Genomic DNA, 27,998 nt, shown 5'->3' with positions numbered 1-27,998 from the left:
TGGGGACCCCAAAGTGATCCCCAATGGGATGCGGGGCTCTCATCAAGGACCCCAAGAGCCAAGCGGGGTTCCTATGGGTGCCCCAAAGCAGATGTCCCACCCCCATTGGGTCCCCCTTTTGCACCCCCAAACCTGGCTCTGACCCCCCTCCAAATGACATCTGGGGACCCCAAAAGGTCCCCAATGTGCACCAGGCCTCGTACCCAACCCCGTGTCCAAGCGGGGGTCCCATGGGTGCCCCCAGCACCCCAAACCAACGCACCCCCTCTTCGGGTCCCTGCACCCCCAACCTGGCTCTGAGACCCCCCCTAAGTAAAGCCTGGGGACCCCAACGTGTCCCCATTGGGAGCTCCCGGCCCCCCCCCCCTGTGACCCCAACACCCAAGTGGGGGTCCCATGGGTGCCCCAAACCAAGCCCATCCCAGCTGGAGGCAGCACCCATGGGTGCCATGGCCTGGCGCAAGGGGAGCCCATTGGGGACCATGGGTTCAGGTGCCCCCCACCCCCGGGGGGGGGGGGGGGGTCCCCGCTTTGCCCCATGCCGGGGGGGGGGGGGTGGGGGGGGTGGGTGTTGCATAGGTTATATAAAGGCTCATTAATATTAATTAGCGCTAATGCCGGGGGCTGAGCGCGGCGCGTGCACCTGAGCGGCGCGGGGGCTGCTGGGACACCCCCGGGCCACGGACCCCCCCCCCCCCCCCCCCCCCCGTGTGCCCAGGGACCCCCCCATAGGGTCCTGGTGGGGCATGGATGGGGTGGGGGGGGCTGAGCCCCCCATAAAGGCATTGGGGTGCTGGTGGGGTATGGATGGGGGGGGTCTTGCACCCCCATAACGCCATAGGGGGGGTCTTGGGGTAACCCCCCCTTACGGGTCTTGGGGTACCCTCCATAAGGGTTCAGGGGTACAACCCCTGTAGCTCCATAGGTGCCCTGGGGTACAGCCCCTGTAGCCCATGGGGGTCTTGGGGTGACTCCATAGGGGCTCTGGGGTAAAACCCCTGTAGCCCCGATATAGGGGTCCTGGGGGACCCCCGCATTGGGTTCCGGGCTACAACCCCTGTAGCCCCATAGGGGTCCTGGGGTGCAGCCTCTATAGCCCCATACAGGTTGCGGGGTACCCCTTATGGGGGTCCTGTGGTGCAGCCCCATGGGGGGGTCCCTGGCTCCCCCCATAGGGGTCCTGGGGTACAGCCCCTATAGCCCCATAGGAGTCGTGGGGTTCCCCCATAGGGGTCCTGGGGTACAGCCCCTATAGCCCCATAGGGGTCTTGGGGTCCCCCCATAGGGGTCCTGGGGTACAGCCCCTATAGCCCCATAGGGGTTTTGGGGTCCCCCCATAGGGGTCCTGGGGTACAGCCCCTATAGCCCCATAGGGGTTTTGGGGTCCCCCCATAGGGGTCCTGGGGTACAGCCCCTATAGCCCCATAGGGGTCTTGGGGTCCCCCCATAGGGGTCCTGTGGTGCCGCCCCACGGGGGCCCTGCGGGCCCCTCCTCTCCCTCCTCCTTTACGGGGTCCGGGGCTGCGGCCCCCCCGTGCCGGGGCTGGAGCGGGGCTGGGGGGGGGGGGGGGGGGGGGCGGGTCCCGGTTCCCGTCCCCCGCCCCCCCCCCCCCCCCGCCCTCCCCGGTGCCGGCTCGGGGAAAGTTGCGGCGAGCCCCGGGCGGCGGCGGCAGAACCGGGGGGGAGCGCGGGGCACGGCGGCACCGGCGTTACCGGTAACAGCGGTACCCGGAGCACGGCGCTACCGGTAACAGCGGCGGCACCCGGAGCACGGCGCTACCGGTAACAGCGGCGGCACCCGGAGCACGGCGCTACCGGTAACAGCGGCGGCACCCGGAGCACGGCGCTACCGGTAACAGCGGCGGTACCCGGAGCACGGCGCTACCGGTAACAGCGGCGGTACCCGGAGCACGGCGCTACCGGTAACAGCGGCGGCACCCGGAGCACGGCGCTACCGGTAACAGCGGCGGCACCCGGAGCACGGCGCTACCGGTAACAGCGGCGGCACCCGGAGCACGGCGCTACCGGTAACAGCGGCGGCACCCGGAGCACGGCGCTACCGGTAACAGCGGCGGCACCCGGAGCACGGCGGCACCGGCGCTTTCCGGCCGAGCATCCCCGGGTAGGAGCGCGCAGCATCCCCGGTCCCTCCCGCTCTCCGGTGCTCCCCATCCCCGCTTCCCCCCATTCCCGCTCCTCGCTCCCGGTGCCCCCGCTCCCGCTTCATCCCTACCGGTAGCCCCCATCCCGGTGCTCCCACCCCCGGTGCCATCTTAGCTCCGCGCCGGGCCGGTGCCGCCTGCGCAGCCGCCGGGTACCGGGAGCCGGGGCTGGCGGGGGGGGGGGGGGGGGGAGGCCGCTGCCGGGGCGGTACCGGAGGCTCGGCCGCGGGGCTCAGGACGGCTCCGTCCCCGCCGCAGGGGCCATGGAGCCGCCGCGGAGCCTCCCGGAGCTGGAGCCCGAGCGCGGGGCCCCGGAGCCGGCCGGGAGCGGCTCCCCCCTGGAGGAGAAATCGGTGCCGAGCAAAAGGATCTGGGTGAAGCTGCGGGCGCTGTGAGTGAGGGCGGGCGGCGGGAGGGGAAGCAGGGACCCCCCATAGGGACCCCAACAGGGACCCCCCATAGGGACCCCCATAGGGACCCCCATAGGGACCCCCATAGGGACCCCAACAGGGACCCCCCAACAGGGACCCCCCATAGGGACCCCCATAGGGACCCCAACAGGGACCCCCCAACAGGGACCCCCCATAGGGACCCCCATAGGGACCCCAACAGGGGCCCCCCATAGGGACCCCCCAACAGGGACCCCCCAACAGGGACCCCCCATAGGGACCCCCATAGGGACCCCAACAGGGACCCCCCATAGGGACCCCCCATAGGGACCCCCATAGGGACCCCAACAGGGACCCCCCATAGGGACCCCCCATAGAGACCCCCATAGGGACCCCAACAGGGACCCCCCATAGGGACCCCCCATAGGGACCCCCATAGGGACCCCAACAGGGACCCCCCAACAGGGACCCCCCATAGGGACCCCCATAGGGACCCCAACAGGGACCCCCCAACAGGGACCCCCCATAGGGACCCCCATAGGGACCCCAACAGGGGCCCCCCATAGGGACCCCCCAACAGGGACCCCCCAACAGGGACCCCCCATAGGGACCCCCATAGGGACCCCAACAGGGACCCCCCATAGGGACCCCCCATAGGGACCCCCATAGGGACCCCAACAGGGACCCCCCATAGGGACCCCCCATAGAGACCCCCATAGGGACCCCAACAGGGACCCCCATAGGGACCCCCATAGGGACCCCCATAGGGACCCCAAAACAGGGACCCCCCAACAGGGACCCCCAAACCAGCCCCCCCCAACCCCCCGAGCATCACCCCCCCCGACACCCCCTTTGGGTGCTCCCCATCCTGCTCCCTCAGTGCCCCCTGTACCCCAGCTCCCCTATAGGGCTATAGGGGCTGTACCCCAGGAACCCCATAGCGGGTACCCATGGTCCCCTATGGGGCTATAGGGGCTGTACCCCAGGAACCCCATAGCGGGTATCCATGGTCCCCTATGGGGCTATAGGGGCTGTACCCCAGGTCCTCTATAGGGCTATAAGGGTTGTACCCCAGGACCCCTTTGGGGGGCACCCCAAGACCACCATGGGACTATAGGGGTTGTACCCCTTGTCCCCTATAGGGCTCTGCGGGCTGCACCCATCACCCCTATGGGGGGTACCCCAGGTCCCCTATGGGGTTATTTGGGGGGGGTACCCCGGGGCATCCCATGGATGGGGGTGTTGGGGGGCAGCAGCACCCATGGGTGCGCATGGGGCCGTGGGTCAGCCCCCAGCGCCGGCTGCACCCCAAAGCCCCCCCCATAGCACGGGGTGCCCCTGGGGACCCCGGTGGCACCGGGGGGGGGCGCGGTGTGGGTGACCCCCCCGGCTGTGAGATGGGGCAATGGGGGCCACTGGGGGGTCCCGGCACCCACGGTGACACAGGGGACCCCATCCTGTGGGGGTCCATAGGGATGGGGTCCATAGGGATGGGGTCCATGGGGATGAGGTCCATGGGGATGGGATCCATGGGGATGAGGTCCATGGGGATGGGGTCCATGGGGATGAGGTCCATGGGGATGGGGTCCATAGGGATGGGATCCATGGGGATGAGGTCCATGGGGATGGGATCCATGGGGATGGGATCCATGGGGATGCAGTCCATGGGGATGGGATCCATGGGGATGGGATCCATGGGGATGGGGTTCCATGGGGATGGGATCCATGGGGATGGGATCCATGGGGATGAGGTCCATGGGGATGGGGTTCCATGGGGATGGGGTTCCATGGGGATGGGATCCATGGGGATGAGGTCCATGGGGATGGGGTTCCATGGGGATGGGATCCATGGGGATGGGATCCATGGGGATGGGGTTCCATGGGGATGGGATCCATGGGGATGGGATCCATGGGGATGAGGTCCATGGGGATGGGATCCATGGGGATGGGATCCATGGGGATGGGATGGGGTGCAGGAAGGTGACAGTCACCGTCGCCAAGGTCACATCCCTCTGCAGCCTGTGGGTGCTCCCTGCTGGCTTTGAACGTGATGAGTGCCCCCCCCATCCACTGGATGGGGACCAGGGGGTGCTGATAGGGACCCATTGGGTGCCGAAGGGGACCTGCTGGGTGCTGATGGGGACCTGTTGGGTGCTGATGGGGACCTGTTGGGTGCTGATGGGGACCTGTTGGGTGCTGATGGGGACCTGTTGGGTGCCGAAGGGGACCTGTTGGGTGCTGATAGGGACCTGTTGGGTGCTGATGGGGACCCGTTGGGTGCTGATGGGGACCTGTTGGGTGCTGATAGGGACCTGTTGGGTGCTGATGGGGACCTGTTGGGTGCTGATAGGGACCTGTTGGGTGCTGATGGGGACCTGTTGGGTGCTGATGGGGACCCGTTGGGTGCTGATGGGGACCTGTTGGGTGCTGATAGGGACCTGTTGGGTGCTGATGGGGACCTGTTGGGTGTTAATGGGGACCTGTTGGGTGCCGAAGGGGACCTGTTGGGTGCTGATGGGGACCTGTTGGGTGCTGATAGGGACCTGTTGGGTGCTGATAGGGACCTGTTGGGTGTTGATCAGGACCTGTTGGGTGGTGATGGGGACCTGTTGGGTGGTGATAGGGACCTGTTGGGTGCTGATAGGGACCTGTTGGGTGTTGATTGGGACCTGTTGGGTGTTGATGGGGACCCGTTGGGTGCTGATGGGGACCCGTTGGGTGCTGATGGGGACCTGTTGGGTGCTGATGGGGACCTGTTGGGTGGTGATAGGGACCTGTTGGGTGCTGATGGGGACCTGTTGGGTGCCAAAGGGGACCTGTTGGGTGGTGATAGGGACCTGTTGGGTGCTGATAGGGACCTGTTGGGTGTTGATTGGGACCTGTTGGGTGCTGATAGGGACCTGTTGGGTGTTGATTGGGACCTGTTGGGTGCTGATGGGGACCCGTTGGGTGCTGATGGGGACCTGTTGGGTGCTGATGGGGACCTGTTGGGTGCTGATAGGGACCTGTTGGGTGCACATGTGGGCACATCCATGGGATCCCAGCCTGGGTTGGGCTGGAAGAGGCAGCAAAGAGCTCCCAGATCCAGCCCCGCTTCCCGCTGGAGCAGGGTCCCCTGGCACAAGGTTCCCATAGCACCCATAGCACAGGTCCCTATGGCATCCATAGCACCCATGGCACCCATGGCACCCATAGCGCCCATAGCACCCATAGCCCAGGTCCCTATGGCACCCATAGCACCCATGGCACCCATAGCACCCATAGGACCCATAGCGCCCCTAGCGGCCGGGGCCCGCGGCGCGCCCCGCTCCACAGCGCCCCCCGCTGCCCGCAGGCTGCGCTTCCTGGTGAAGCAGCTGGACTCGGGCGAGGTGAACGTGGAGGAGCTCAAGCGGAACCTGGAGTACGCGGCCTCCCTGCTCGAGGCCGTTTACATCGACGAGACCCGGTGAGGCTGCACCGGCTGCGCGGTGCGGGGTGCGGGATGCGGGGTGCGGGGTGCGGGATGCGGGGTGCGGGATGCAGGGTGCGGGATGCAGGGTGCGGGATGCAGGGTGCAGGGTGCGGGGTGCGGGATGCAGGGTGCGGGATGCGGGATGCAGGATGCAGGGTGCGGGATGCAGGGTGCAGGGTGCGGGGTGCGGGATGCAGGGTGCAGGGTGCGGGGTGCGGGATGCGGGGTGCGGGATGCAGGGTGCGGGGTGCGGGGTGCGGGATGCAGGGTGCAGGATGCAGGATGCAGGGTGCGGGACGCAGGGTGCGGGACGCAGGGTGCGGGACGCAGGGTGCGGGATGCAGGGTGCGGGACGCAGGGTGCGGGATGCAGGGTGCGGGGTGCGGGATGCAGGGTGCGGGATGCAGGGTGCGGGATGCAGGGTGCGGGGTGCGGGATGCAGGGTGCGGGATGCAGGGTGCGGGATGCAGGATGCAGAATGCAGGATGCAGGATGCAGGGTGCAGGATGCGGGATGCGGGATGCAAGATGCAGGGTGCGGGATGCAGGGTGCGGGATGCGGGATGCAGGGTGCGGGATGCAGGATGCAGAATGCAGGATGCAGGATGCAGGGTGCAGGATGCGGGATGCAGGATGCAGGGTGTGGGATGCAGGGTGCGGGATGCAGGGTGCGGGATGCAGGGTGCGGGATGCGGGATGCAGGATGCGGGATGCGGGATGCAGGGTGCGGGATGCGGGATGCAGGATGCAGGGTGCGGGATGCAGGATGCAGGATGCAGGGTGCGGGATGCAGGGTGCGGGATGCAGGGTGCGGGATGCAGGGTGCGGGGTGCGGGATGCAGGATGCAGGATGCAGGGTGCAGGATGCGGGATGCAGGATGCGGGATGCAGGGTGCGGGATGCAGGGTGCGGGATGTGGGATGCGGGATGCGGGATGCAGGGTGCAGGATGCGGGATGCAGGATGCAGGGTGCAGGATGCGGGATGCAGGATGCAGGGTGCGGGATGCGGGATGCAGGATGCGGGATGCAGGGTGCGGGATGCAGGGTGCAGGGTGCGGGATGCGGGGTGCAGGGTGCGGGATGCAGGATGCGGGATGCAGGATGCGGGATGCAGGGTGCGGGATGCAGGGTGCGGGATGCAGGGTGCAGGGTGCGGGATGCGGGGTGCAGGGTGCGGGATGCGGGATGCAGGATGCGGGATGCAGGGTGCGGGATGCAGGGTGCGGGATGCAGGGTGCAGGGTGCGGGATGCGGGATGCAGGGTGCGGGATGCAGGGTGCAGGGTGCGGGATGCAGGATGCGGGGTGTGGGGTGCGCGACCCCTCCCTCCATTGACCATCCTTGACCCCTCCCGTTCTGCGGCGGTGCCCCCCCTGCAGGCAGATGCTGGACACGGAGGATGAGCTGCGGGAGATGGGCTCGGACGCGGCCGTGCCCTCGGAGGTGCGGGACTGGCTGGCGGCCACCTTCACGCAGCAGGCGCGGGCCAAGGGCCGCCGGGCCGAGGAGAAGCCCAAGTTCCGCAGCATCGTGCACGCGGTGCAGGCCGGCATCTTCGTGGAGAGGTGGGGATGAGGGATCAGGATGGGGGCACCATGGGGCTGTGCCATGGGGGGGGGGGGCCTGAGCAGCACGGAGGGTGCTGAGCGCCCAGGGCACGGTCCCAAGGGCAAGGTTGGGTCCGTGAATGCAGGGATCCCTAAGGACCAAAGAGGGTCCTGAACCTCCACTGTGGGTCCCCCAGCACCAAAGAGGGTCCCCAAGCATCACAGAGGGTGCTGAGCACCCAGGGGCTGGTCCCAAGCGCAAGGTTGGGTCCCCAAGTGCAAGGATCCCAAAGCACCAAGGAGGGTCCTGAACCCCCCAAGTACCAAAGGAGGGTCCCTGAGCACCCAGGAACTGTCCCCATCACCCAAGAGGGTCCTGAGCACCCAAGGGCGTCCAGGTCTGTCTCCTACCTCCAGCACCTAAGTGGGTCCCCCAACACCGGCCTTTGCCCCCAGCACTCATCTTTGCCCCAGCACCCCCCTTTGCCCCCAGCACCCATCTTTGCCCCAGCACCCATCTTTGCCCCAGCACCCATCTTTGCCCCAGCACCCCCCTTTGCCCCCAGCACCCATCTTTGCCCCAGCACCCCCCTTTGCCCCCAGCACCCCCCTTTGCCCCAGCACCCCCCTTTGCCCCAGCACCCCCCTTTGCCCCCAGCACCCCCCTTTGCCCCAGCACCCATCTTTGCCCCAGCACCCCCCTTTGCCCCAGCACCCATCTTTGCCCCAGCACCCATCTTTGCCCCAGCACCCCCCTTTGCCCCCAGCACCCCCCTTTGCCCCAGCACCCATCTTTGCCCCAGCACCCCCCTTTGCCCCAGCACCCATCTTTGCCCCAGCACCCACATCACCCCATCCCTTGCAGGATGCTTCGCCGGTTGTACACGGCCGTGGGGCCCACTTACTCCAGCTCCGTCCTCAACTGCCTGAAGGTACCAGGGGGTGACGGGAGGGGGGGGGGGGCACCCCCATCCCCTGGGGATGGCCAGGATTGGTCCAGGGGAGATGGTACCCGGTGCTGCTGGGCATCACTGGGCATCCCTGGGAATGGTTGGGTACCCCTGGGCATGGCTCAGCATCCCTGCGCTTCAGTGGCCATCCCTGGCGCATCCCTGAGCATCCCTGGCCTTGGCATCCTTGTGCATCCCTGTGCATCCCTGGTGCATCCGTTCCATGGCTCAGCGTTCCTGAGCTTCCCTGTGCCTTGCTGAGCATCCCATGGGATGCCCTCCCCCCCGGTGATGCCCCCGTGTCCCCCCCAGAGCCTCGACGTGTGGTGCTTCGACGTTTTCACGCTGAACCAGATGACGGAGGAGCACTCGCTGAGGACCATCGTCTTCGAGCTCCTCACCCGACACAACCTCAACAGCCGCTTCAAGGTGCGCCCATGCCCGTGCCCATGCCCACCCATGGGTGCTGGCGGCTTGGCACCCATGTATCCGTGCCCCAGATCCCGGCCGTCTTCCTGAACACGCTGCTGGATGCGCTGGAAACGGGCTACGGGAAGTACCGGAATCCCTACCACAACCAGGTCCATGCTGCCGATGTCACCCAGACCGTCCACTGCTTCCTGGTCCGCACGGGCATGTTGGTATGGTCCCATGGGGGTCCCATGGGGTCCAACGGGGGTCCCGTGGGGTCTCATGGAGGTCCCGGCCGTGCTGGTCCAAGCGATGCTTGTTGCCATGGAGACGGCGCCACCATGGCAACGGCGCCAGGATGATGGGGGGGGAGCAGGGTGCCATTGGGGTGACCCAGGCACGCGCGCACGTGTCCTGCATGGGTTGACACGTGTCCGCATGTGTGTGACGTGTGACACACGTGTGTGTGTGTGTGTGTGTGCCCCCCCCCAGCACTACCTGACGGAGCTCGAGGTCCTGGCCATCATCTTCGCTGCCGCCATCCATGACTATGAGCACACGGGCACCACCAACAGCTTCCACATCCAGACCAAGTGAGGGGGGCACCGGTGGCAGGGAATGGGATGGAATGGGTGCCGTGGGTGCCATGGCATAGCGTGGAATGGGTGCCATGGGTGCCATGGGTGGCATGGCACGAGCAGGGCTGGGGACCTGCTATGGGCATGGAAAGCAGCACCTTGGGGACAGCCAATGTCACTGACATGGGCAGGATCCAGATGTGCTGGCACCTTGGGGGTACCCAATGCCATTGATGGGGCAGGATCCAGATGCGCTGTCACCTTGGGGGTACCCAATGCCATTGATGGGGCAGGATGCAGATGTGCTGTCACCTTGGGGGTACCCAATGCCATTGATGGGGCAGGATCCAGATGCGCTGTCACCTTGAGGGTACCCAATGCCATTGATGGGGCAGGATGCAGATGCGCTGTCACCTTGGGGGTACCCACTGCCATTGATGGGGCAGGATGCAGATGCGCTGTCACCTTGGGGGTACCCAATGCCATTGATGGGGCAGGATGCAGATGCGCTGGCACCTTGAGGGTACCCAATGCCATTGATGGGGCAGGATCCAGATGTGCTGTCACCTTGGGGGTACCCAATGCCATTGATGGGGCAGGATGCAGATGCGCTGTCACCTTGGGGGTACCCAATGCCATTGATGGGGCAGGATGCAGATGCGCTGGCACCTTGGGGGTACCCAATGCCATTGATGGGGCAGGATGCAGATGTGCTGTCACCTTGGGGGTACCCAATGCCATTGATGGGGCAGGATGCAGATGCGCTGTCACCTTGGGGGTACCCAATGCCATTGATGGGGCAGGATGCAGATGTGCTGGCACCTTGGGGGTACCCAATGCCATTGATGGGGCAGGATGCAGATGCGCTGTCACCTTGGGGGTACCCAATGCCATTGATGGGGCAGGATCCAGATGCGCTGTCACCTTGGGGGTACCCAATGCCATTGATGGGGCAGGATCCAGATGTGCTGTCACCTTGGGGGTACCCAATGCCATTGATGGGGCAGGATGCAGATGCGCTGTCACCTTGGGGGTACCCAATGCCATTGATGGGGCAGGATGCAGATGTGCTGTCACCTTGGGGGTACCCAATGCCATTGATGGGGCAGGATCCAGATGTGCTGGCACCTTGGGGGTACCCAATGCCATTGATGGGGCAGGATGCAGATGCGCTGTCACCTTGGGGGTACCCAATGCCATTGATGGGGCAGGATGCAGATGTGCTGTCACCTTGGGGGTACCCAATGCCATTGATGGGGCAGGATGCAGATGTGCTGTCACCTTGGGGGTACCCAATGCCATTGATGGGGCAGGATCCAGATGCGCTGGCACCTTGGGGGTACCCAATGCCATTGATGGGGCAGGATGCAGATGTGCTGTCACCTTGGGGGTACCCAATGCCATTGATGGGGCAGGATGCAGATGCGCTGTCACCTTGGGGGTACCCAATGCCATTGATGGGGCAGGATGCAGATGCGCTGGCACCTTGGGGGTACCCAATGCCATTGATGGGGCAGGATGCAGATGCGCTGCCCCCCGCGGGGACACCCCTCTCCCCATCCCGCGCTGTGCCCCCCCCCCCCCCAGGTCGGACTGCGCCATCCTGTACAACGACCGCTCGGTGCTGGAGAACCACCACATCAGCGCCGCGTTCCGGCTGATGCAGGACGAGGAGATGAACATCTTCGTGAACCTCACCAAGGACGAGTTCGCGTAAGGGGGTCCCCGGCGCCGTCCCCACCTCCGGAGCCTCCCCTCCCCTGGGGGATGCAGGGGGCCCTGATGGCGTTTCCCCCCCTGGGCCGCAGGGAGCTGCGGGCGCTGGTGATCGAGATGGTGCTGGCCACCGACATGTCCTGCCACTTCCAGCAGGTCAAGAGCATGAAGACGGCGCTGCAGCAGCTGGAGAGGTGAGTCCGGGTGCCCTCCGTTGCCCTGCCTGAGGTGGGTTTCAAGGGGGGGGGGGGGGGACGACGACACCCCCTAAGCTCAGTTTTGGGGTCCAGGATCGACAAGTCCAAGGTGCTGTCGCTGCTGCTGCACGCGGCCGACATCAGCCACCCCACCAAGCAGTGGTCGGTGCACAGCCGCTGGACCAAGGCCCTCATGGAGGAGTTCTTCAGGCAGGTAGGGCCAGCGCGGGCTGGGTGCTGGGAGAAGGGGACCCCGGCCATGGGGAAGGAGGGATGGATGGGGGCAACCCTTGGGGATGCGGCTCCTTTGCGTTGCCAGGGGGACAAAGAGGCCGAGCTGGGGCTCCCCTTCTCGCCGCTCTGCGACCGCACGTCCACGCTGGTGGCCCAGTCCCAGATTGGTGAGTGGGGCTGGGGATGGGGATGGAGGGGGGGGGGGGAGAAGGGCCTGGTCCCGGTCCTGGCCCCATCGGGGGGGCCCCGTGGTCACCGTGTCCCTGCCCCATGGCAGGGTTCATCGACTTCATCGTGGAGCCGACCTTCTCCGTGCTGACCGACGTGGCCGAGAGGATGGTGCTGCCGGCGGCCGAGGATGGCACCAAGGGCAACGGCAACCCCGTGGGCAACCAGCAGGGCAGGTCGGTTGGGGGCATCCGATGTCACTGCTGTGGGCAGGAGACAGATGTGCTGGTACCCAATGCCATTGATGGGGCAGGAGACAGATGTGCTGGTACCCAATGCCATTGATGGGGCAGGAGACAGATGTGCTGGTACCCAATGCCATTGATGGGGCAGGAGACAGATGTGCTGGTACCCAATGCCATTGATGGGGCAGGAGACAGATGTGCTGGTACCCAATGCCATTGATGGGGCAGGAGACAGATGTGCTGGTACCCAATGCCATTGACGGGGCAGGAGACAGATGTGCTGGTACCCAATGCCATTGACGGGGCAGGAGACAGATGTGCTGGTACCCAATGCCATTGACGGGGCAGGAGACAGATGTGCTGGTACCCAATGCCATTGATGGGGCAGGAGACAGATGTGCTGGTACCCAATGCCATTGATGGGGCAGGAGACAGATGTGCTGGTACCCAATGCCATTGATGGGGCAGGAGACAGATGTGCTGGTACCCAATGCCATTGATGGGGCAGGAGACAGATGTGCTGGTACCCAATGCCATTGATGGGGCAGGAGACAGATGTGCTGGCCCCCTGGGGACCCTCAAGGTGTCCTTTGCCTCAGTTTCCCCTTCCCCATGGGATGTCGGTGGGGCCCAGCCTGGTCTTGGGGAGCTCCCACTCCTTTGGGAGCAGCGGAGGCTCCGCTCCCGGTGCCAGCGGTCCCTGTCCCTCAGCTCGCAGTGGCGGCAGCCGGCCCTGGATGAACACGTGGACGTGGGGGACATCAAGGCCAACCTGGCCACGTTCCGCTCCACGTGGCTCAAGTACCTGCAGGAGAACAAGCAGAAGTGGAAGGAGCGGGCAGCGAGCGGTAGGTGACGGCCACCATGGCCACCATGGGCATCATAGCCACCATGGAAACCATGGGCACACTGGTCACCATGGGCATCATAGCCACCATGGAAACCATGGGCACACTGGTCACCACGGGCGTCATAGCCACCATGGACACCATGGGGTCACCAGGCCACCATAGCCACTATGGCCACAATGGACACCGTGGTCACAGTGGTCACAGTGGTCACCATAAACACCATGAGCCCAGTGGACACCATGGGCACCATAGGCACCATGGCCACCATGGCCACCATGTGGTCACCAGGCCACCATGGCCACTATGGCCACAAAAGACACCATGGCCACAATGGCCATCATGGCCACCATGGCCACAATGGACACCATGGTCACCATGGCCACTATGACCACAATGGTCACAATGGCCATCATAGTCACCATAGCCACCATGGCCACCATGTGGTCACCAGGCCACCATGGCCACTGTGGGCACAATGGCCACCATGGCCACAATGGTCATCATAGTCACCATAGCCACCATGGACACTGCATGGTCATCAGGCCACCATAGCCACCATGGACACCACGGTCAACCATAGGCACTATGGTCACCACAGCCACTATGGCCACCGTAGCCACCGTGGCCACAATGGTCACCATAGCCACCATGGCCACCATGTGGTCACCAGGCCACCATGGCCACTATGGCCACAAAAGACACCATGGCCACAATGGCCATCATGGCCACCATGGCCACAATGGACACCATGGTCACCATGGCCACTATGACCACAATGGTCACAATGGTCATCATAGTCACCATAGCCACCATGGACACTGCATGGTCATCAGGCCACCATAGCCACCATGGACACCACAGTCAACCATAGGCACTATGGTCACCACAGCCACTATGGTCACCATAGCCACCATGGCCAGCATGTGGTCACCAGGCCACCATGACCACGATGGCCACCATGGCCACCATGGTCACAGTGGCCATCACAACCACCATGGCCACCATGGCCAGCACAGCCCATGGTGGGAGAGCCCATGCTATGGGGCTGAGCCGGGGGTCAGGAGCCCCCCCCAGCCCCACGTCCCTCCTCAGGCATCACGGACCAGTCCTCCATTGATGAGCTGTCACCCAGCGAGGAGCAGCCGGGGCCTGGCCAGCACCGGCACAACGGGGACGTGGAATAACACCGGGACGAGCGAGGTGGGAACAGCGGGAAGAGCGGGAAGAGCGGGAGCAGGGGGGTGGCAGCATCGCTGTGACCCCGTGCCCATCGCCGTGCCAGGTCCTCATCCAGCCAAGTGCCACCGTCTCACCCAAAGTCTTTGACACCATCGAGCCCAGCCCCATCCATAGGGAAGGAGCCGCCCGGGGACGCACAAGGATCGGTGCCGGGAGCATTCCCGGGATGGGGACCCCCGGAGCATCCCCCCCCCCCCCCCCCGCCCCTAAACGCCTGTGCTGAGCCGGTCCCCGGTGCCGGTGACACCGACCCTGTCACTGCCACAGCGAACCCAAGGGGTTCGGGCCACAACGATGGCTTTTTAACAGAGCTTCTCCTCGCCCCGGCGCTGGGGACCACGGTGCTGGCACCGGGGGGACGGGGGCACCGATGGCACCGCGGCCCTGCTGGGGACCCCCGGTAATGGGCGTCCCCATTGCCCCCCAAGGCGTCCCTGGCTCAGCCGGTGCTGGGGACGCGTCCCTTGGGGGCCTGGTCCCCAGGGCCCTGGGCCCCATGGGCACCTCACGGGGTGCCCTGGGGTCCTGCCCTATGGGATACAGGAGAGGGAGGTGGTGATGGGGCTGGAGCGGGAGCTGGGAATGGGGCGGAGGTGGCAGCACCAGCTCCTGGCTCCGGTGTCGTCCTCCCCCCCCGGTGTTCCCCGCTTCCAGGGTGCTTCCAGTATCACTGGCTCCAGCATTGCCCTTGGTATCCCCCTTCCCTGCTTCTTCCCACCCTGCTCTGCCTCCAGCATCCCTGCATCCCATGAGCCTGGAGCATCCTCCTGCATCCCATGGGCCTGGAGCATCCTTCTGCATCCCATGGGCCTGGAGCATCCTCCTGCATCCCATGGGCCTGGAGCATCCTCCTGCATCTCATGGGCCTGGAGCATCCTCCTGCATCTCATGGGCCTGGAGCATCCTCCTGCATCCCATGGGCCTGGAGCATCCTCCTGCATCCCATGGGCCTGGAGCATCCTTCTGCATCCCATGGGCCTGGAGCATCCTCCTGCATCCCATGGGCCTGGAGCATCCTCCTGCATCTCGTTGTGCCTGGAGCATCCTCCTGCATCCCATGGGCCTGGAGCATCCTCCTGCATCCCATGGGCCTGGAGCATCCTCCTGCATCCCATGGGCCTGGAGCATCCTCCTGCATCTCGTTGTGCCTGGAGCATCCTCCTGCATCCCATGGGCCTGGACCATCCTCCTGCATCCCATGGGCCTGGACCATCCTCCTGCATCTCGTTGTGCCTGGAGCATCCTCCTGCATCCCATGGGCCTGGAGCATCCTCCTGCATCTCGTTGTGCCTGGAGCATCCTCCTGCATCCCATGGGCCTGGACCATCCTCCTGCATCCCATGGGCCTGGAGCATCCTCCTGCATCCAGCTGTGGTATGCTTTGAGCATCCCAGCTCCTGGCATTCCATGAGCATTCTCCAGCATCCCAGTGTCCCTCCAGCATCCTCCAGCAATCCCGGCTCTGGTGTGCTCGAGCATCTTCCAGCTCCGGCATCCTCCTGCTCTGGCATCCCGGCTCCCAGTGTCCCTCCAGCGTCCAGCATCCTGGTCCTGGTGTGCTTTGAGCATCCTCCAGCATCCCAGCTCCAGCGTGCTTGAGCATCTTCCAGCTCTGGCATCCCCCCAGCTCCCAGTGTCCCTCCAGCATCCTCTGCCATCCTGGTCCCAGTGTGCATCCAACAGCTCCCAGCATCCCGGCTCCGGAGTGCCTGGACCATCCTCTGGTACCCGGCTCTGGTGTGCTCGAGCATCCTCCCGCCCCGGCATCCTTGCGCATCCCTTGAGCATCCTTTGGCATCCCGGTGTGCTTCGAGCATCCTCCAGCATCCCGGATCCAGCGTGCTCGAGCATCCCCCAGCTCCCATCTCCACCTCCCTTCCCATCGGTGCCCATCACCCGCGGGGGGGGCCCGTCCGTGTTTGTCCTTTGCCCCCCCCCAGCACACGCATGTGAGACCGCGCCGCAGCAGCACCGCTATCGAGCAATGAATAAACCACCACCACCAGCCTGGACCCCATCGCTTCCTCCTCCTTGGGAACACCGGGAATGGGAACACCGGGAATGGGAGCACCAGGAATGGGGACAAGGGGGTCCCATGGCTGTTCCCCCCCCCAAAAAAAGTGGTCTCCGAGCCCCCCAAGCGCAAAGGCAAAGATGAGGCCATGGGGAGAAGGGATCCCTTTAATACCGGCTGAAGGGGGGGGGGGACGACCCGCTCGTCACGCGTGAACACGCGTGTTCCGTGTGTGCGCACACGCGACCCACGTGCAAAGGGTGCAGGAGTGCCCCCCCCCCTTATCCCCTTCCCGTGTCCATGTGTGCACACGCGTGTGCCCCCCCCCCATGGTGCACGGATGTGAGCATCGCACGCGTGGGGCGACATTGGGGGGGCAGTGGGGGGGTGCTGCTCGGTGTCACCCATAGGGAAGGATGGGGGGGGAGGCAGGGGATGGGGGGGGGGGGCAGCCCGGCTGCCCCTTGTCCCCGCAGCCCCCCCCGGGGGGACCTGCCCTGGGGGAGCCCCACAGCGGCCGCTGGCGTCTAGAAAAGGCTCTCATAGAAAAGGGGAGGTGGCAGCTCCGGGGGGGGGCCTGGGGGCAAGGGGGCAGCGCTGGGGAAAGGGACTCGCAACGGGAGGGACCCCCCCCGGGCCGCCCCCCCCCGCCAGCCACACTCCAGCCCCAGCAATGCCCCCTGCGCTTCCATCACTGTCCTCTGGGTGGCACCCAAGGACCTGCGGGGGGGCCCAGTGCCCCCCTGTGCCCCCCCAGGGCCCCAGTTCAGTGCCCCAATGTCCCAGTACAGCTCCCCAGTGCCCCCATTAACCCCCAGTGCCCCCTAATGCAGCCATTGCAGCCATTAACCCCCATTGCACCATTGCCCCCATTTACCTCATTACCCCCAGTGCCCCATTACTTCCATTAACCCCCACTGCACCGCATTGCCCCCACTGCCCCCCGTTGCCCCATTGCCCCCATTACTCCCATTGCCCCCCATTGCCCCATTACCCCCATTGCCACATTACCCCATTACCCCCATTGCCCCATTACCCCATTGCCCCCATTGCCACATTACCCCATTGCCCCCCATTGCCCCATTACCCCCATTGCCACATTACCCCATTACCCCCATTGCCCCATTACCCCATTGCCCCCATTGCCACATTACCCCATTGCCCCCCATTGCCCCATTACCCCCATTGCCCCCATTACCTCCATTACCCCATTGCCCCCATTACCTCCATTGCCCCATTGCCACATTACCCCATTGCCCCCCATTGCCCCATTACCCCCATTGCCCCCATTGCCACATTACCCCATTACCCCCATTACCTCCATTACCCCATTGCCCCCATTACCTCCATTACCCCATTGCCCCATTAACCCCCATTGCCCCCATTGCCACATTACCCCATTACCCCCATTACCTCCATTACCCCATTGCCCCCATTACCTCCATTACCCCATTGCCCCATTAACCCCCATTGCCCCCATTGCCACATTACCCCATTACCCCCATTACCTCCATTACCCCATTGCCCCCATTACCTCCATTACCCCATTGCCCCATTAACCCCCATTGCCCCTATTGCCCCATTACCCCCATTGCCCCATTACCCCCATTACCCCCATTGCCACATTACCCCCATTACCCCATTGCCCCATTACCCCCCATTACCCCCATTGCCACATTGCCCTCATTACCCCCATTGCCCCCCATTACCCCATTGCCCCGCACTCACCTACTGGCCTCCTGCAGCCCCTTTCCCGGTGCCTTCCTTTGGTGCTCTGTGGGTGCTCTCCTTGCCCTGGCTCTGCCGCCCATCCCCGGGGGTCCCTGTGGGTGCTGTGGGGTGAGCCCCGAACCCCCCCCCCTCCCTCCTTTTAACCCCCCCTCCCATTGCCCCCTGCTCTCACCGGGGCCGGGCCCCCCTTGGGGCTTGGGGCTGGCGCTGCCGTCCCCCCCGCGGCAATGGGGGGCTCCTTCCTCCTCCTCCTCCTCCTCTTCCTCGCCTGGCTCCTGCTTGCAGAGGTGATGCTCCACCATCATCTGCAGCTCTGCCGGGCAGGGGGGGGCACTGCTGACCGTCCCCATGCCCCCCCCCCCCCAATGCCGTGCCCCCCATGGGCACCCCCCAAGTGCTTCCGTGTCCCCCCCCCCCCCAAGTTACCTTTCATGGTGGGGGTGCTGCGGGAGAGCTTCTTCCTCTGCCGGGGGGACATGGCCAGGCCTGACTGAGGGAGGGGGGCGGAGTGAATGGGGGGGGCCCGTAGGGGTGCCCCCCCCTAGAGGCAGCACCTACCTTGAGCAGCGGGTTGGGCAGCCGGTCCTCATCGATCTCTATGGGGGGGACACACAAGGACCAAGGGGTCAGGATGGGTGCTGGGATCCATGCTGCATCCCCAATGGCGGGACACAGAAAGACCAAGTGATGGGTGCTGGGGTCCATCCTGCATCCCCAATGGCGGGACACAGAAGGACCAAGTGATGGGTGCTGGGGTCCATCCTGCATCCCCAATGGCGGGACACAGAAGGACCAAGTGATGGGTGCTGGGATCCATGCTGCATCCCCAGTGGTGGGACACAGAAAGACCAAGTGATGGGTGCTGGGGTCCATCCTGCATCCCCAATGGCGGGACACAGAAAGACCAAGTGATGGGTGCTGGGGTCCATCCTGCACCCTCAATGGCAGGACACAGAAGGACCAAGTGATGGGTGCTGGGGTCCATCCTGCACCCTCAATGGCAGGACACAGAAGGACCAAGTGATGGGTGCTGGGGTCCATCCTGCACCCCCAATGTGAACGCAGGGCTGTCCATCACCGCGGGATCCCCAGCATCCCCAGCACGCCCTATGTCGCCATGGCAACCAGCATCGCGCCCCTCTTGCCCTCACCACTACGGGGTTGCATCCTGACCCCTGCAAGTGATGCTCAGCCCCATGGAGCTGGTTCATTCACTGCAGGTGGCACTTGGGGACAGTCCCCAAGGCGCTGGGGGGGTCCCCAAGATGGAAACAGCCACTTGGGGGGGGGGGGGGGGCTGCAGTCCCTGTCCCCAAAGGCCGCGTTCCGGGCTGGGGGCACTGAAATGTCACCGCTGATGGCCCCAGGGCTGGTGGCCCCGTGCCCGTGGCTCCGGTGTCCCTGGCACCGTCCCACCCGCGGGCAGCTGCTGCCCGGGGAGATGGATGGGGTGAGCCCAGCACCGGGCACAGGGACGCGGGGACGGTGCCAGGGTGGGGGGGTATCGGGGGCAGGATGAGACCCAGTGCGATCAGCATAGAGGGGGTCCTCAGTGTCATAAGGGGGGGTCCTGAGTGTCATTCAGGGGGGCCTCAGTGTCATATGGGGGGGTCCTGAGCATCATTTAGGGGGTCCTCAGTGTCATATGGGGGGGTCCTGAGTGTCATTCAGGGGGTCCTCAGTGTCATAAGGGGGGGTCCTGAGTGTCATTCAGGGGGTCCTCAGTGTCATAAGGGGGGGTCCTGAGTGTCATTCAGGGGGGCCTCAGTGTCATATGGGGGGGTCCTGAGCATCATTTAGGGGGTCCTCAGTGTCATATGGGGGGGTCCTGAGTGTCATTCAGGGGGTCCTCAGTGTCATATGGGGGGGTCCTGAGTGTCATTCAGGGGGGCCTCAGTGTCATATGGGGGGGTCCTGAGCATCATTTAGGGGGTCCTCAGTGTCATAAGGGGGGATCCTGAGTGTCATTTAGGGGGTCCTGAGCATCATATGGAGGATTGTGAGCATCGTATCCGGGGGGGCCCGGTGATCATATGGGGGGCTCCTTGAGCTTCTCATAGGGGGTCCCTAAGCATCAAATGGGGGGGTCCTGGAGCATCAAATGGGGGGCCCCGATCGCCCCCCCGGGGTCCCTGTGTGCGCTGTGGGGACCCACCTGGGGATGATTGGTCACTGCTCAGCACCAGGTTGGCCGGAGTCGGTCGGCGCCTTCGGATCTGGAATGGGGGGGGGGGGGGGAACGACACAAGGGAGAGAATGGGGGGACCCCAAAACCCCACCGCACCCCCAAACCCCCCCCCATCCCCAAGGCCCCCTCTGTGTCCTTGTCCCCAGGGCGGTGGTGGCCCCATGGCCCCCAGCCAGGGCCCAGAGGCCAATGGCTCCATGGCCGGACACTTGTGTCCCTTAAATCATCATTCCCTGTCCCCAGGCAATGGCAGCGGGAGCCAGGTCTATCCTGGGAAGGGCTTGGGGACATCGGAGCTGGGGGACGTCAATGTGGGGACATCGGAGCTGGGGGACATCAATGTGGGGACATCGGAGCTGGGGGACATCAATGTGGGGACATCAATGTGGGGACATCGGGGCTGGGGGACATCAATGTGGGGACATTGGAGCTGGGGGACATCAATGTGGGGACATCGGAGCTGGGGGACATCAATGTGGGGACATCAATGTGGGGACATCGGGGCTGGGGGACATCAATGTGGGGACATTGGAGCTGGGGGACATCAATGTGGGGACATCAATGTGGGGACATCGGGGCTGGGGGACATCAATGTGGGGACATTGGAGCTGGGGGACATCAATGTGGGGACATTGGTGCCTGGGGTCATCAATATGGGAACACCGATGCTTGGGGACACCGATGCTTGGGGACACCGATGCTTGGGGACACCGATGCTTGGGGACATCGATGCCTGGGGACATCGATGCTTGGGGACACCGATGCTTGGGGACACCGATGCTTGGGGACATCGATGCTTGGGGACACCGATGCCTGGGGACACCGATTCTTGGGGACACCGATGCTTGGGGACATTGGAGCTGGGAGACACTGGTGCCTGGGGACACCGATGCTTGGGGACATCAATGTGGGGACCTCAATATGGGGACACCGGTGCTTGGGGCCATCAATGTCCCTCTGCTCCCACAATGTCCTTGCCCAAGGTCACCCGGAGCATCCCCCCTCCCCGGTGCCTTCAATGGGGTTTGGTGGCCCCGTGCTGGTGCCACCGGTGCCAGCGCCGCTCCTCGGCCCCTTTCCCCACTGACCCAGTGACTGAGCTCCCCAGCACTCCCTAATGAGGCGGGATGCCTAACGAGATGCTAATGAGATGCTAATGAGGTGCTAATGAGGCCGGGAGGGTGGAAGCCCCCTCCCCATCCTCCCGCCTTTCCCCATCTCACCCCCCCCCCCCCCCCGCGCACCTCCTCGGCCCCGTTGCCATGGAAACCCGCGATGTGGATTTACACGGAGATTAGAGGGAGCCGGGAATATCGGGAATACCGGGAATCGCCGGGAATCACCCTCTGCCCACCCATGAGCACCCTGCGCAGGCTGCGGGCTCCAACCGCACACAGCGATGGGGCTGGGACCCCCCCCCTTCCCCCCCCACGGAAGGCAGAGCCACCAGCGCGGTGTGGGGCTGGGTGTGGGGCAGGGCTATGGGGCCGGGGACACCGGTGTCACCCGCTCAAGGTCACCGGGCAAGGCCGAGCACCCCCCGCTGTGCCCCCCCCACAGAGGGGTCCGGGTGCCCCAAAGGCCTGAGGGGGATGAGCTCGTGCTTCCCCACTGCATCCCTGCCTGCCTGCCCCCATCCCTGCCCCCATCCCTCCCTCCATCCCTGCCTGCCTGCCCCCATCCCTCCCTCCATCCCTGCCTCCATCCCTGCCTCTATCCCTGCCTGCCTGCCCCCATCCCTGCCCCCATCCCTCCCTCCATCCCTGCCTCCATCCCTGCCTCCATCCCTGCCTCCATCCCTGCCTGCCTGCCCCCATCCCTCCCTCCATCCCTCCCTCCATCCCTGCCTGCCTGCCCCCATCCCTGCCCCCATCCCTGCCTCTATCCCTGCCTGCCTGCCCCCATCCCTCCCTCCATCCCTCCCTCCATCCCTGCCTCCATCCCTGCCCCCATCCCTCCCTCCATCCCTGCCTCCATCCCTCCCTCCAACCCTGCCTCCATCCCTGCCTCCATCCCTCCCTCCATCCCTGCATCCATCCCTGCCCCCATCCCTCCCTCCATCCCTGCCTCCATCCCTCCCTCCATCCCTGCCTCCATCCCTGCCCCCATCCCTCCCTCCATCCCTGCCTCCATCCCTGCCTCCATCCCTCCCTCCATCCCTCCCTCCATCCCTGCCTCCATCCCTGCCTCCATCCCTCCCTCCATCCCTGCCTCCATCCCTCCCTCCATCCCTGCCTCCATCCCTGCCTCCATCTCTCCCTCCACTCTTTCCTGCCTCCCTCTCCCCTGTCTTCCCTCCCTCCCTGCATCCTTCCCTCACTCTATGCCTCCATCCCTCCAAAAATCTCCCTGCGTCCACCCCTCTCTCCCTCCCTCCCTCCTTCCATCCCTTCCTGCCTCCATCTCTCCAAGATTCCATTCCTCCCTGCCTCCCTCCCTGTGTCCCTCTCTCCCTCCATCCCTGCCTCCCTCCCTCTCTCCCTCCATCCTTCCATCCCTCCCTGGCTCCATCCATCCCTGACCCCATTCCTCTCTCCTTCCCTCTCAACATCCTTTCCTCCATTGCTCCATCTCGGTCTCTATCTCTCCCTCCCTCTCTCCCTGCATCCCTCCTTGCCTCCATCCCTCCCTATTTCCCTCTCTGCCTCCATCCCTCTCTGCCTCCATCCCTCCCTGCCTCCATCCCTCCCTGCCTCCATCCCTCCCTGTCTCCATCCCTCCCTGCCTCCATCCCTCCCTGTCTCCATCCCTCCCTGGCTCCATCCCTCCCTGCCTCCATCCCTCCCTGGCTCCATCCCTCCCTGGCTCCATCCCTCCCTGTCTCCATCCCTCCCTGCCTCCATCCCTCCCTGCCTCCATCCCTCCCTGTCTCCATCCCTCCCTGCCTCCATCCCTCCCTGCCTCCATCCCTCCCTGGCTCCATCCCTCCCTGGCTCCATCCCTCCCTGCCTCCATCCCTCCCTGCCTCCATCCCTCCATGCCTCCATCCCTCCCTGCCTCCATTCCTCCCTGCCTCCATTCCTCCCTGCCTCCATCCCTCCCTGGCTCCATCCCTCCCTGGCTCCATCCCTCCCTGCCTCCATCCCTCCCTGCCTCCATCCCTCCCTGTCTCCATCCCTCTCTGCCTCCATCCCTCCCTGCCTCCATCCCTCCCTGGCTCCATCCCTCCCTGGCTCCATCCCTCCCTGGCTCCATCCCTCCCTGCCTCCATCCCTCCCTGCCTCCATCCCTCCCTGCCTCCATCCCTCCCTGCCTCCATCCCTCCCTGTCCCCATCCCTCCCTGCCTCCATCCCTCCCTGTCTCCATCCCTCCCTGCCTCCATCCCTCCCTGTCTCCATCCCTCCCTGGCTCCATCCCTCCCTGCCTCCATCCCTCCCTGCCTCCATCCCTCCCTGCCTCCATCCCTCCCTGGCTCCATCCCTCCCTGCCTCCATCCCTCCCTGGCTCCATCCCTCCCTGCCTCCATCCCTCCCTGCCTCCATCCCTCTCTGCCTCCATCCCTCCCTGCCTCCATCCCTCCCTGTCTCCATCCCTCCCTGGCTCCATCCCTCCCTGCCTCCATCCCTCCCTGCCTCCATCCCTCCCTGGCTCAATCCCTCCCTGCCTCCATCCCTCCCTGCCTCCATCCCTCCCTGGCTCCATCCCTCCCTGCCTCCATCCCTCCCTGCCTCCATCCCTCCCTGCCTCCATCCCTCTCCCCATCCTCTCTCCCTCCCTCCCTGCCTCCATCCCCGCTGTCCGAAGCTCCGCTCCCTCCTTCCGCCGCTATTTTTAGCTCCATCTCCACCATCGATTAAGGGCAGGAGGAGCCCGGCCCCGGCCCCGCTGCTCCCTCCGGAGCCGGGAGCGGGAATGGGCTGAGGGAGCGGGACGGGATCAGGGATGGGCATGGACCGAACCCCACCAGGAGCTGCGAGCGGGGCAGGGACACGGGGCAAAGCCCTAGGCCGGGCCTGGCACCCATGGGTGGCACCGGCGCCCGGGGGGTGCTCACAGCAGAGATGGGCTCCAGGAGCTGGGAGGACACGGGGGGGGGCTTGAGGAGCTCCATGGGGACGAGCCTGGGGACAGCCCCACAGGACACGGGGGGGGGGGGGACACAGGACCGGGCCCCCCATTGTGGGGAGCCCACATCCCTGCAGGGACCCCCAAAAGAGCCCTGAAAGCGGGGGGGGGGGAGGGGGGGGGCAGCAGCACCCCCACCAGGCACCAGGATGGGGCTGAACCCCCTCGGGGAGGGGAAACTGAGGCAGGGTCCGGCCGAGCCCCCCCATAGCCCGGCTGCGTGTGGGGGTCCCTGCTCCTCCGGCACCCCCCGGCTCCTGCCGTCACTTCTGGGGGGGGGGTGGTGGAAATGAGCACCCCCAGGTGCGTGCCTGCATCTTGGGGGGGCTCCACGCTCACCCCACGCTGCTGCCACAGGGGGACCCCCCCATTACCCCCCCCCAGCATCCCTGAGACCCCGCTGAGCTTCACACCCCGGTGATGGTGGGGACCGGCCAAGACCCCCCCTTGTCCCCTGCAGCCCCCCGGGTTTGGGGGGGCAGAGAGAGCGGTCTCTGTGTGTGGTGTGTCCCCCCCCCCCCGGCCACCCCATCCCGCGGCTCCTTTGGGTCCCCTCCAATGGAAGGACCCGGAGGGAGGGGGGGGGCCCGAAACCCAGCACCGGGCCCTGGGCTTCGTCAGGAGCCCGCACATGGCCCTGGTGCCCCCCGCGTCCCCCCGCGCCCAGCGGGGCCAGCGCCGCCCCGATACCGCGGTGATCGCCGCTGCTGCCGCCGGTGCCGGTGCCGGTGCCTCCGCCGCGCCCTTCCCGTGCCCGCATCCCTCCCGCATCCCCCCCGGTCCCTCCGAACCTGCTCGGCCGCCTCCGGGTCCAGGTGCGGCTCCAGCAGCGGAACCGTGAACTGGATCTTACGGGGGCTGTTGGGCTCCATCGCGGGCGGCGGCGGCTCCGGTGGCTCCGGTGGCTCCGGTGGGTCCCGGCCCCGGCCCCGCCCCGGCCCCGGCCCCGCCCCGGCCCCTGGTCCCGGTGCACGGACGGGCGGTGGGACCGGGGCGGGGACAGAGGCGGGGACACAGGGGATGGGCACCGGGACCGGGCGGTGGGGTGGGAGCGGGGCACGGGGCGGACACGGGGACGGACACAGGGATGGACACAGGGACACGGGGATGGACACAGGGATGGACACAGGGACACGGGGATGGACACAGGGACACGGGGATGGACACAGGGATGGACACAGGGACACGGGGATGGACACAGGGACACGGGGATGGACACAGGGATGGACACAGGGACACGGGGACGGACACAGGGATGGACACAGGGACACGGGGATGGACACAGGGACACGGGGATGGACACTGGGACACGGGGATGGACACAGGGATGGACACAGGGACACGGGGATGGACACAGGGATGGACACAGGGACACGGGGACGGACACAGGGATGGACACAGGGACACGGGGATGGACACAGGGATGGACACAGGGACACGGGGACGGACACAGGGATGGACACAGGGACACGGGGATGGACACGGGGATGGACACAGGGACACGGGGATGGACACAGGGATGGACACAGGGACACGGGGATGGACACAGGGATGGACACAGGGACACGGGGATGGACACAGGGATGGACACAGGGACACGGGGATGGACACGGGGATGGACACAGGGACACGGGGATGGACACAGGGATGGACACTGGGACACGGGGACGGACACAGGGATGGACACAGGGACACGGGGATGGACACAGGGATGGACACTGGGACACGGGGATGGACACAGGGACACGGGGATGGACACGGGGATGGACACAGGGACACGGGGATGGACACAGGGATGGACACAGGGACACGGGGATGGACACAGGGATGGACACAGGGACACGGGGATGGACACAGGGATGGACACTGGGACACGGGGATGGACACAGGGATGGACACAGGGACACGGGGATGGACACGGGGATGGACACTGGGACACGGGGATGGACACAGGGACACGGGGATGGACACAGGGATGGACACAGGGACACGGGGATGGACACAGGGATGGAGCCAGGGACAGGCACATAGACACAGATCCGGGGACAAAAGGAGACACACAGGGACACAAGGATGGGCTCCGGGACACAGGGACAGACACAGGGACACAAGGAAGGACACATGGACACAGGGATGGACACAAGGACACATGGACAGATCCCAGGACACAGGGACAGACACATGGACACAGGGATGGACACAGGTGCAGGCCTTGGGATGGGCAGACAGGCAGCAGGAGTGACCCACACATATGTGTACAACCCCCATGTACCCCTCATGTACCCCCCCATGTACCCCCTCCATGTACCCCCCATGTACCCCTCCATGTACCCCCTCCATGTACTCCCCCATGTACCCCCCATGTACCCCCCCCATGTACCCCCCCATGTACCCCCCCATGTACCCCTCCATGCACCCCCCATGTACCCCCCCATGTACCCCCTCCATGTACCCCCCCATGTACCCCTACACGTACCCCCATGTACCCCCCATGTATCCCCCCATGTACCCCCCCATGTACCCCTCCATGTACCCCCCCCATGTACCCCCCCATGTACCCCTCCATGTACCCCTCCATGTACCCCCCATGTACCCCTCCATGTACCCCCCATGTACCCCCCATGTACCCCCCCATGTACCCCCCATGTACCCCCCATGTACCCCCCCATGTACCCCCCATGTACCCCCCATGTACCCCTCCATGTACCCCCCATGTACCCCCCATGTACCCCTCCATGTACCCCCATGTACCCCCCATGTACCCCCCCATGTACCCCTGCATGTACCCCCCATGTACCCCCCCCATGTACCCCCCCATGTACCCCGGTCACCCTGGCAGGGACAGGGCTGGTGGCTTTTGGGGTGTCCCCCCCGCACCCCCTTGTCTGTCCTAATGAGGCTGGGGGGGGGGTCCCCCAGTGGGGTGCCACTGATTTGGTCCGGGAGGGGACATGGGCCAGCCCCATGCTTGGGGATGGACACAGGGATGGGGGGGCCATGGGGGCACCCTAAAAAGAGAGGATGGGGGGGACATCACACACACACACAAAGGGGGTGTCCTGCATGGGGCTGCACCCCATAGGCACGATGCATCCCATAGCCCATAGTATTTGGGTTGGGGGGGGGGGGGGGGCAGAGCCTGGGACCGGGGGGGCCCCCCCCACTGCTGCAGGAGCCATAAGTGCGTGTCCCATCACTTATTCATGCCGGGATCCAGGAGGAAGGAGCCCTTAAGTAGGTCAGGCAGGAATGTGGGAAGCGATGGGGGCTGGTCCAGGCTGCCCCCCCCCCCAGGCATGGAGCGGGAAGTGGGGTCCCCCCCCAGCACCCATCAGCACCCATCAGCACCCAGCACACGCAGGCAGGGTGCTGGGGTGCAGGTAAAGGTGCTGCTGCACCCCCCAAACCCCCTCATGGTCGGATCCGTGTCCCTGATCCCATGGGATGCAGTCGATGTTCATTATGGATGTGTAAAGCATCACTGAAGAGATGCAGCACGTCACTGGAGACCCCCCCCCCCACCCCCCCGGATCCTGGGGGATCCCTAATCCAGGGGTTTAATCCTGCTTGATCCTGAGTCTTTCCCATCGGGATGCTGCACGTGGACCCCCTGCTCCATCCCAAGCCCTGCTGGCAGCCCTTGGCCATTAAACGCGGTGCCCTGGGGGTGCTGGATGTGACCCAGGAGCAGAGCGAGGCCCTGGAATGGAGCCGGATGCGGGGCGATGCCGAGCGGGACCGGGTGCATCCTTCCCATGGGATGTGCCGGGCGATCCCGGCCCCCCCCGCAGGCCTGGACGTGCCAAAGGAACAGTTAAGTCCAGGCTTCATCCACGAGCACTCCCGGGCTAAAAATAG

The 27,998-nt window shown here is 65.4% G+C and overlaps 2 protein-coding genes across 7 annotated transcripts; one reads left to right on the top strand and one right to left on the bottom strand.

The window, feature by feature from the left end:
• The first annotated feature begins 1,934 nt into the window (after positions 1-1,934).
• PDE1B (phosphodiesterase 1B) lies at positions 1,935-16,109 on the top strand. 4 transcript variants are annotated; one of them, XM_080639902.1, is made up of 15 exons: positions 1,935-2,122; positions 2,421-2,553; positions 5,886-5,999; positions 7,385-7,570; positions 8,418-8,484; positions 8,815-8,931; positions 9,003-9,143; positions 9,406-9,506; positions 11,079-11,204; positions 11,300-11,401; positions 11,498-11,618; positions 11,724-11,805; positions 11,916-12,042; positions 12,763-12,899; positions 13,995-16,109. In XM_080639902.1, exons 2-15 carry the CDS (start codon positions 2,426-2,428, stop codon positions 14,084-14,086), a joined length of 1,641 nt encoding a protein of 546 aa, XP_080496028.1. In that variant the 5' UTR covers positions 1,935-2,122; positions 2,421-2,425; the 3' UTR covers positions 14,087-16,109. The 4 variants fall into 4 exon arrangements, with proteins under 4 accessions (XP_080496028.1, XP_080496027.1, XP_080496026.1 ...); XM_080639901.1 differs by lacking the exons at positions 1,935-2,122; positions 2,421-2,553 and having other exon boundaries at positions 5,607-5,999; positions 13,995-14,102; positions 14,185-16,109; XM_080639900.1 differs by lacking the exons at positions 1,935-2,122; positions 2,421-2,553 and having other exon boundaries at positions 5,607-5,999.
• PPP1R1A (protein phosphatase 1 regulatory inhibitor subunit 1A) lies at positions 12,743-25,020 on the bottom strand. Of its 3 annotated transcripts, none has more exons than XM_080639898.1 (7): positions 24,932-25,020; positions 20,042-20,102; positions 18,445-18,482; positions 18,313-18,376; positions 18,059-18,199; positions 17,884-17,978; positions 12,743-12,856 (listed from the first exon to the last, which is right to left on the bottom strand). In XM_080639898.1, exons 1-6 carry the CDS (start codon positions 25,010-25,012, stop codon positions 17,884-17,886), a joined length of 480 nt encoding a protein of 159 aa, XP_080496024.1. In that variant the 5' UTR covers positions 25,013-25,020; the 3' UTR covers positions 12,743-12,856. The 3 variants fall into 3 exon arrangements, with proteins under 3 accessions (XP_080496024.1, XP_080496023.1, XP_080496022.1); XM_080639897.1 differs by lacking the exon at positions 12,743-12,856 and adding an exon at positions 16,641-16,732; XM_080639896.1 differs by lacking the exon at positions 12,743-12,856 and adding an exon at positions 16,641-16,732 and having other exon boundaries at positions 18,059-18,164.
• Between the last annotated feature and the right edge of the window lie 2,978 nt (positions 25,021-27,998).

This window comes from Psittacula echo (assembly GCF_963264785.1).
Source record: "Psittacula echo genome assembly, contig: SCAFFOLD_150, whole genome shotgun sequence".
In the NCBI taxonomy this organism is placed as follows: Eukaryota; Metazoa; Chordata; class Aves; order Psittaciformes; family Psittacidae; genus Psittacula; species Psittacula echo.
The sequence above is the reverse complement of the archived record's forward strand: the minus strand, read 5'-3'. Positions and strand labels throughout refer to the sequence as shown.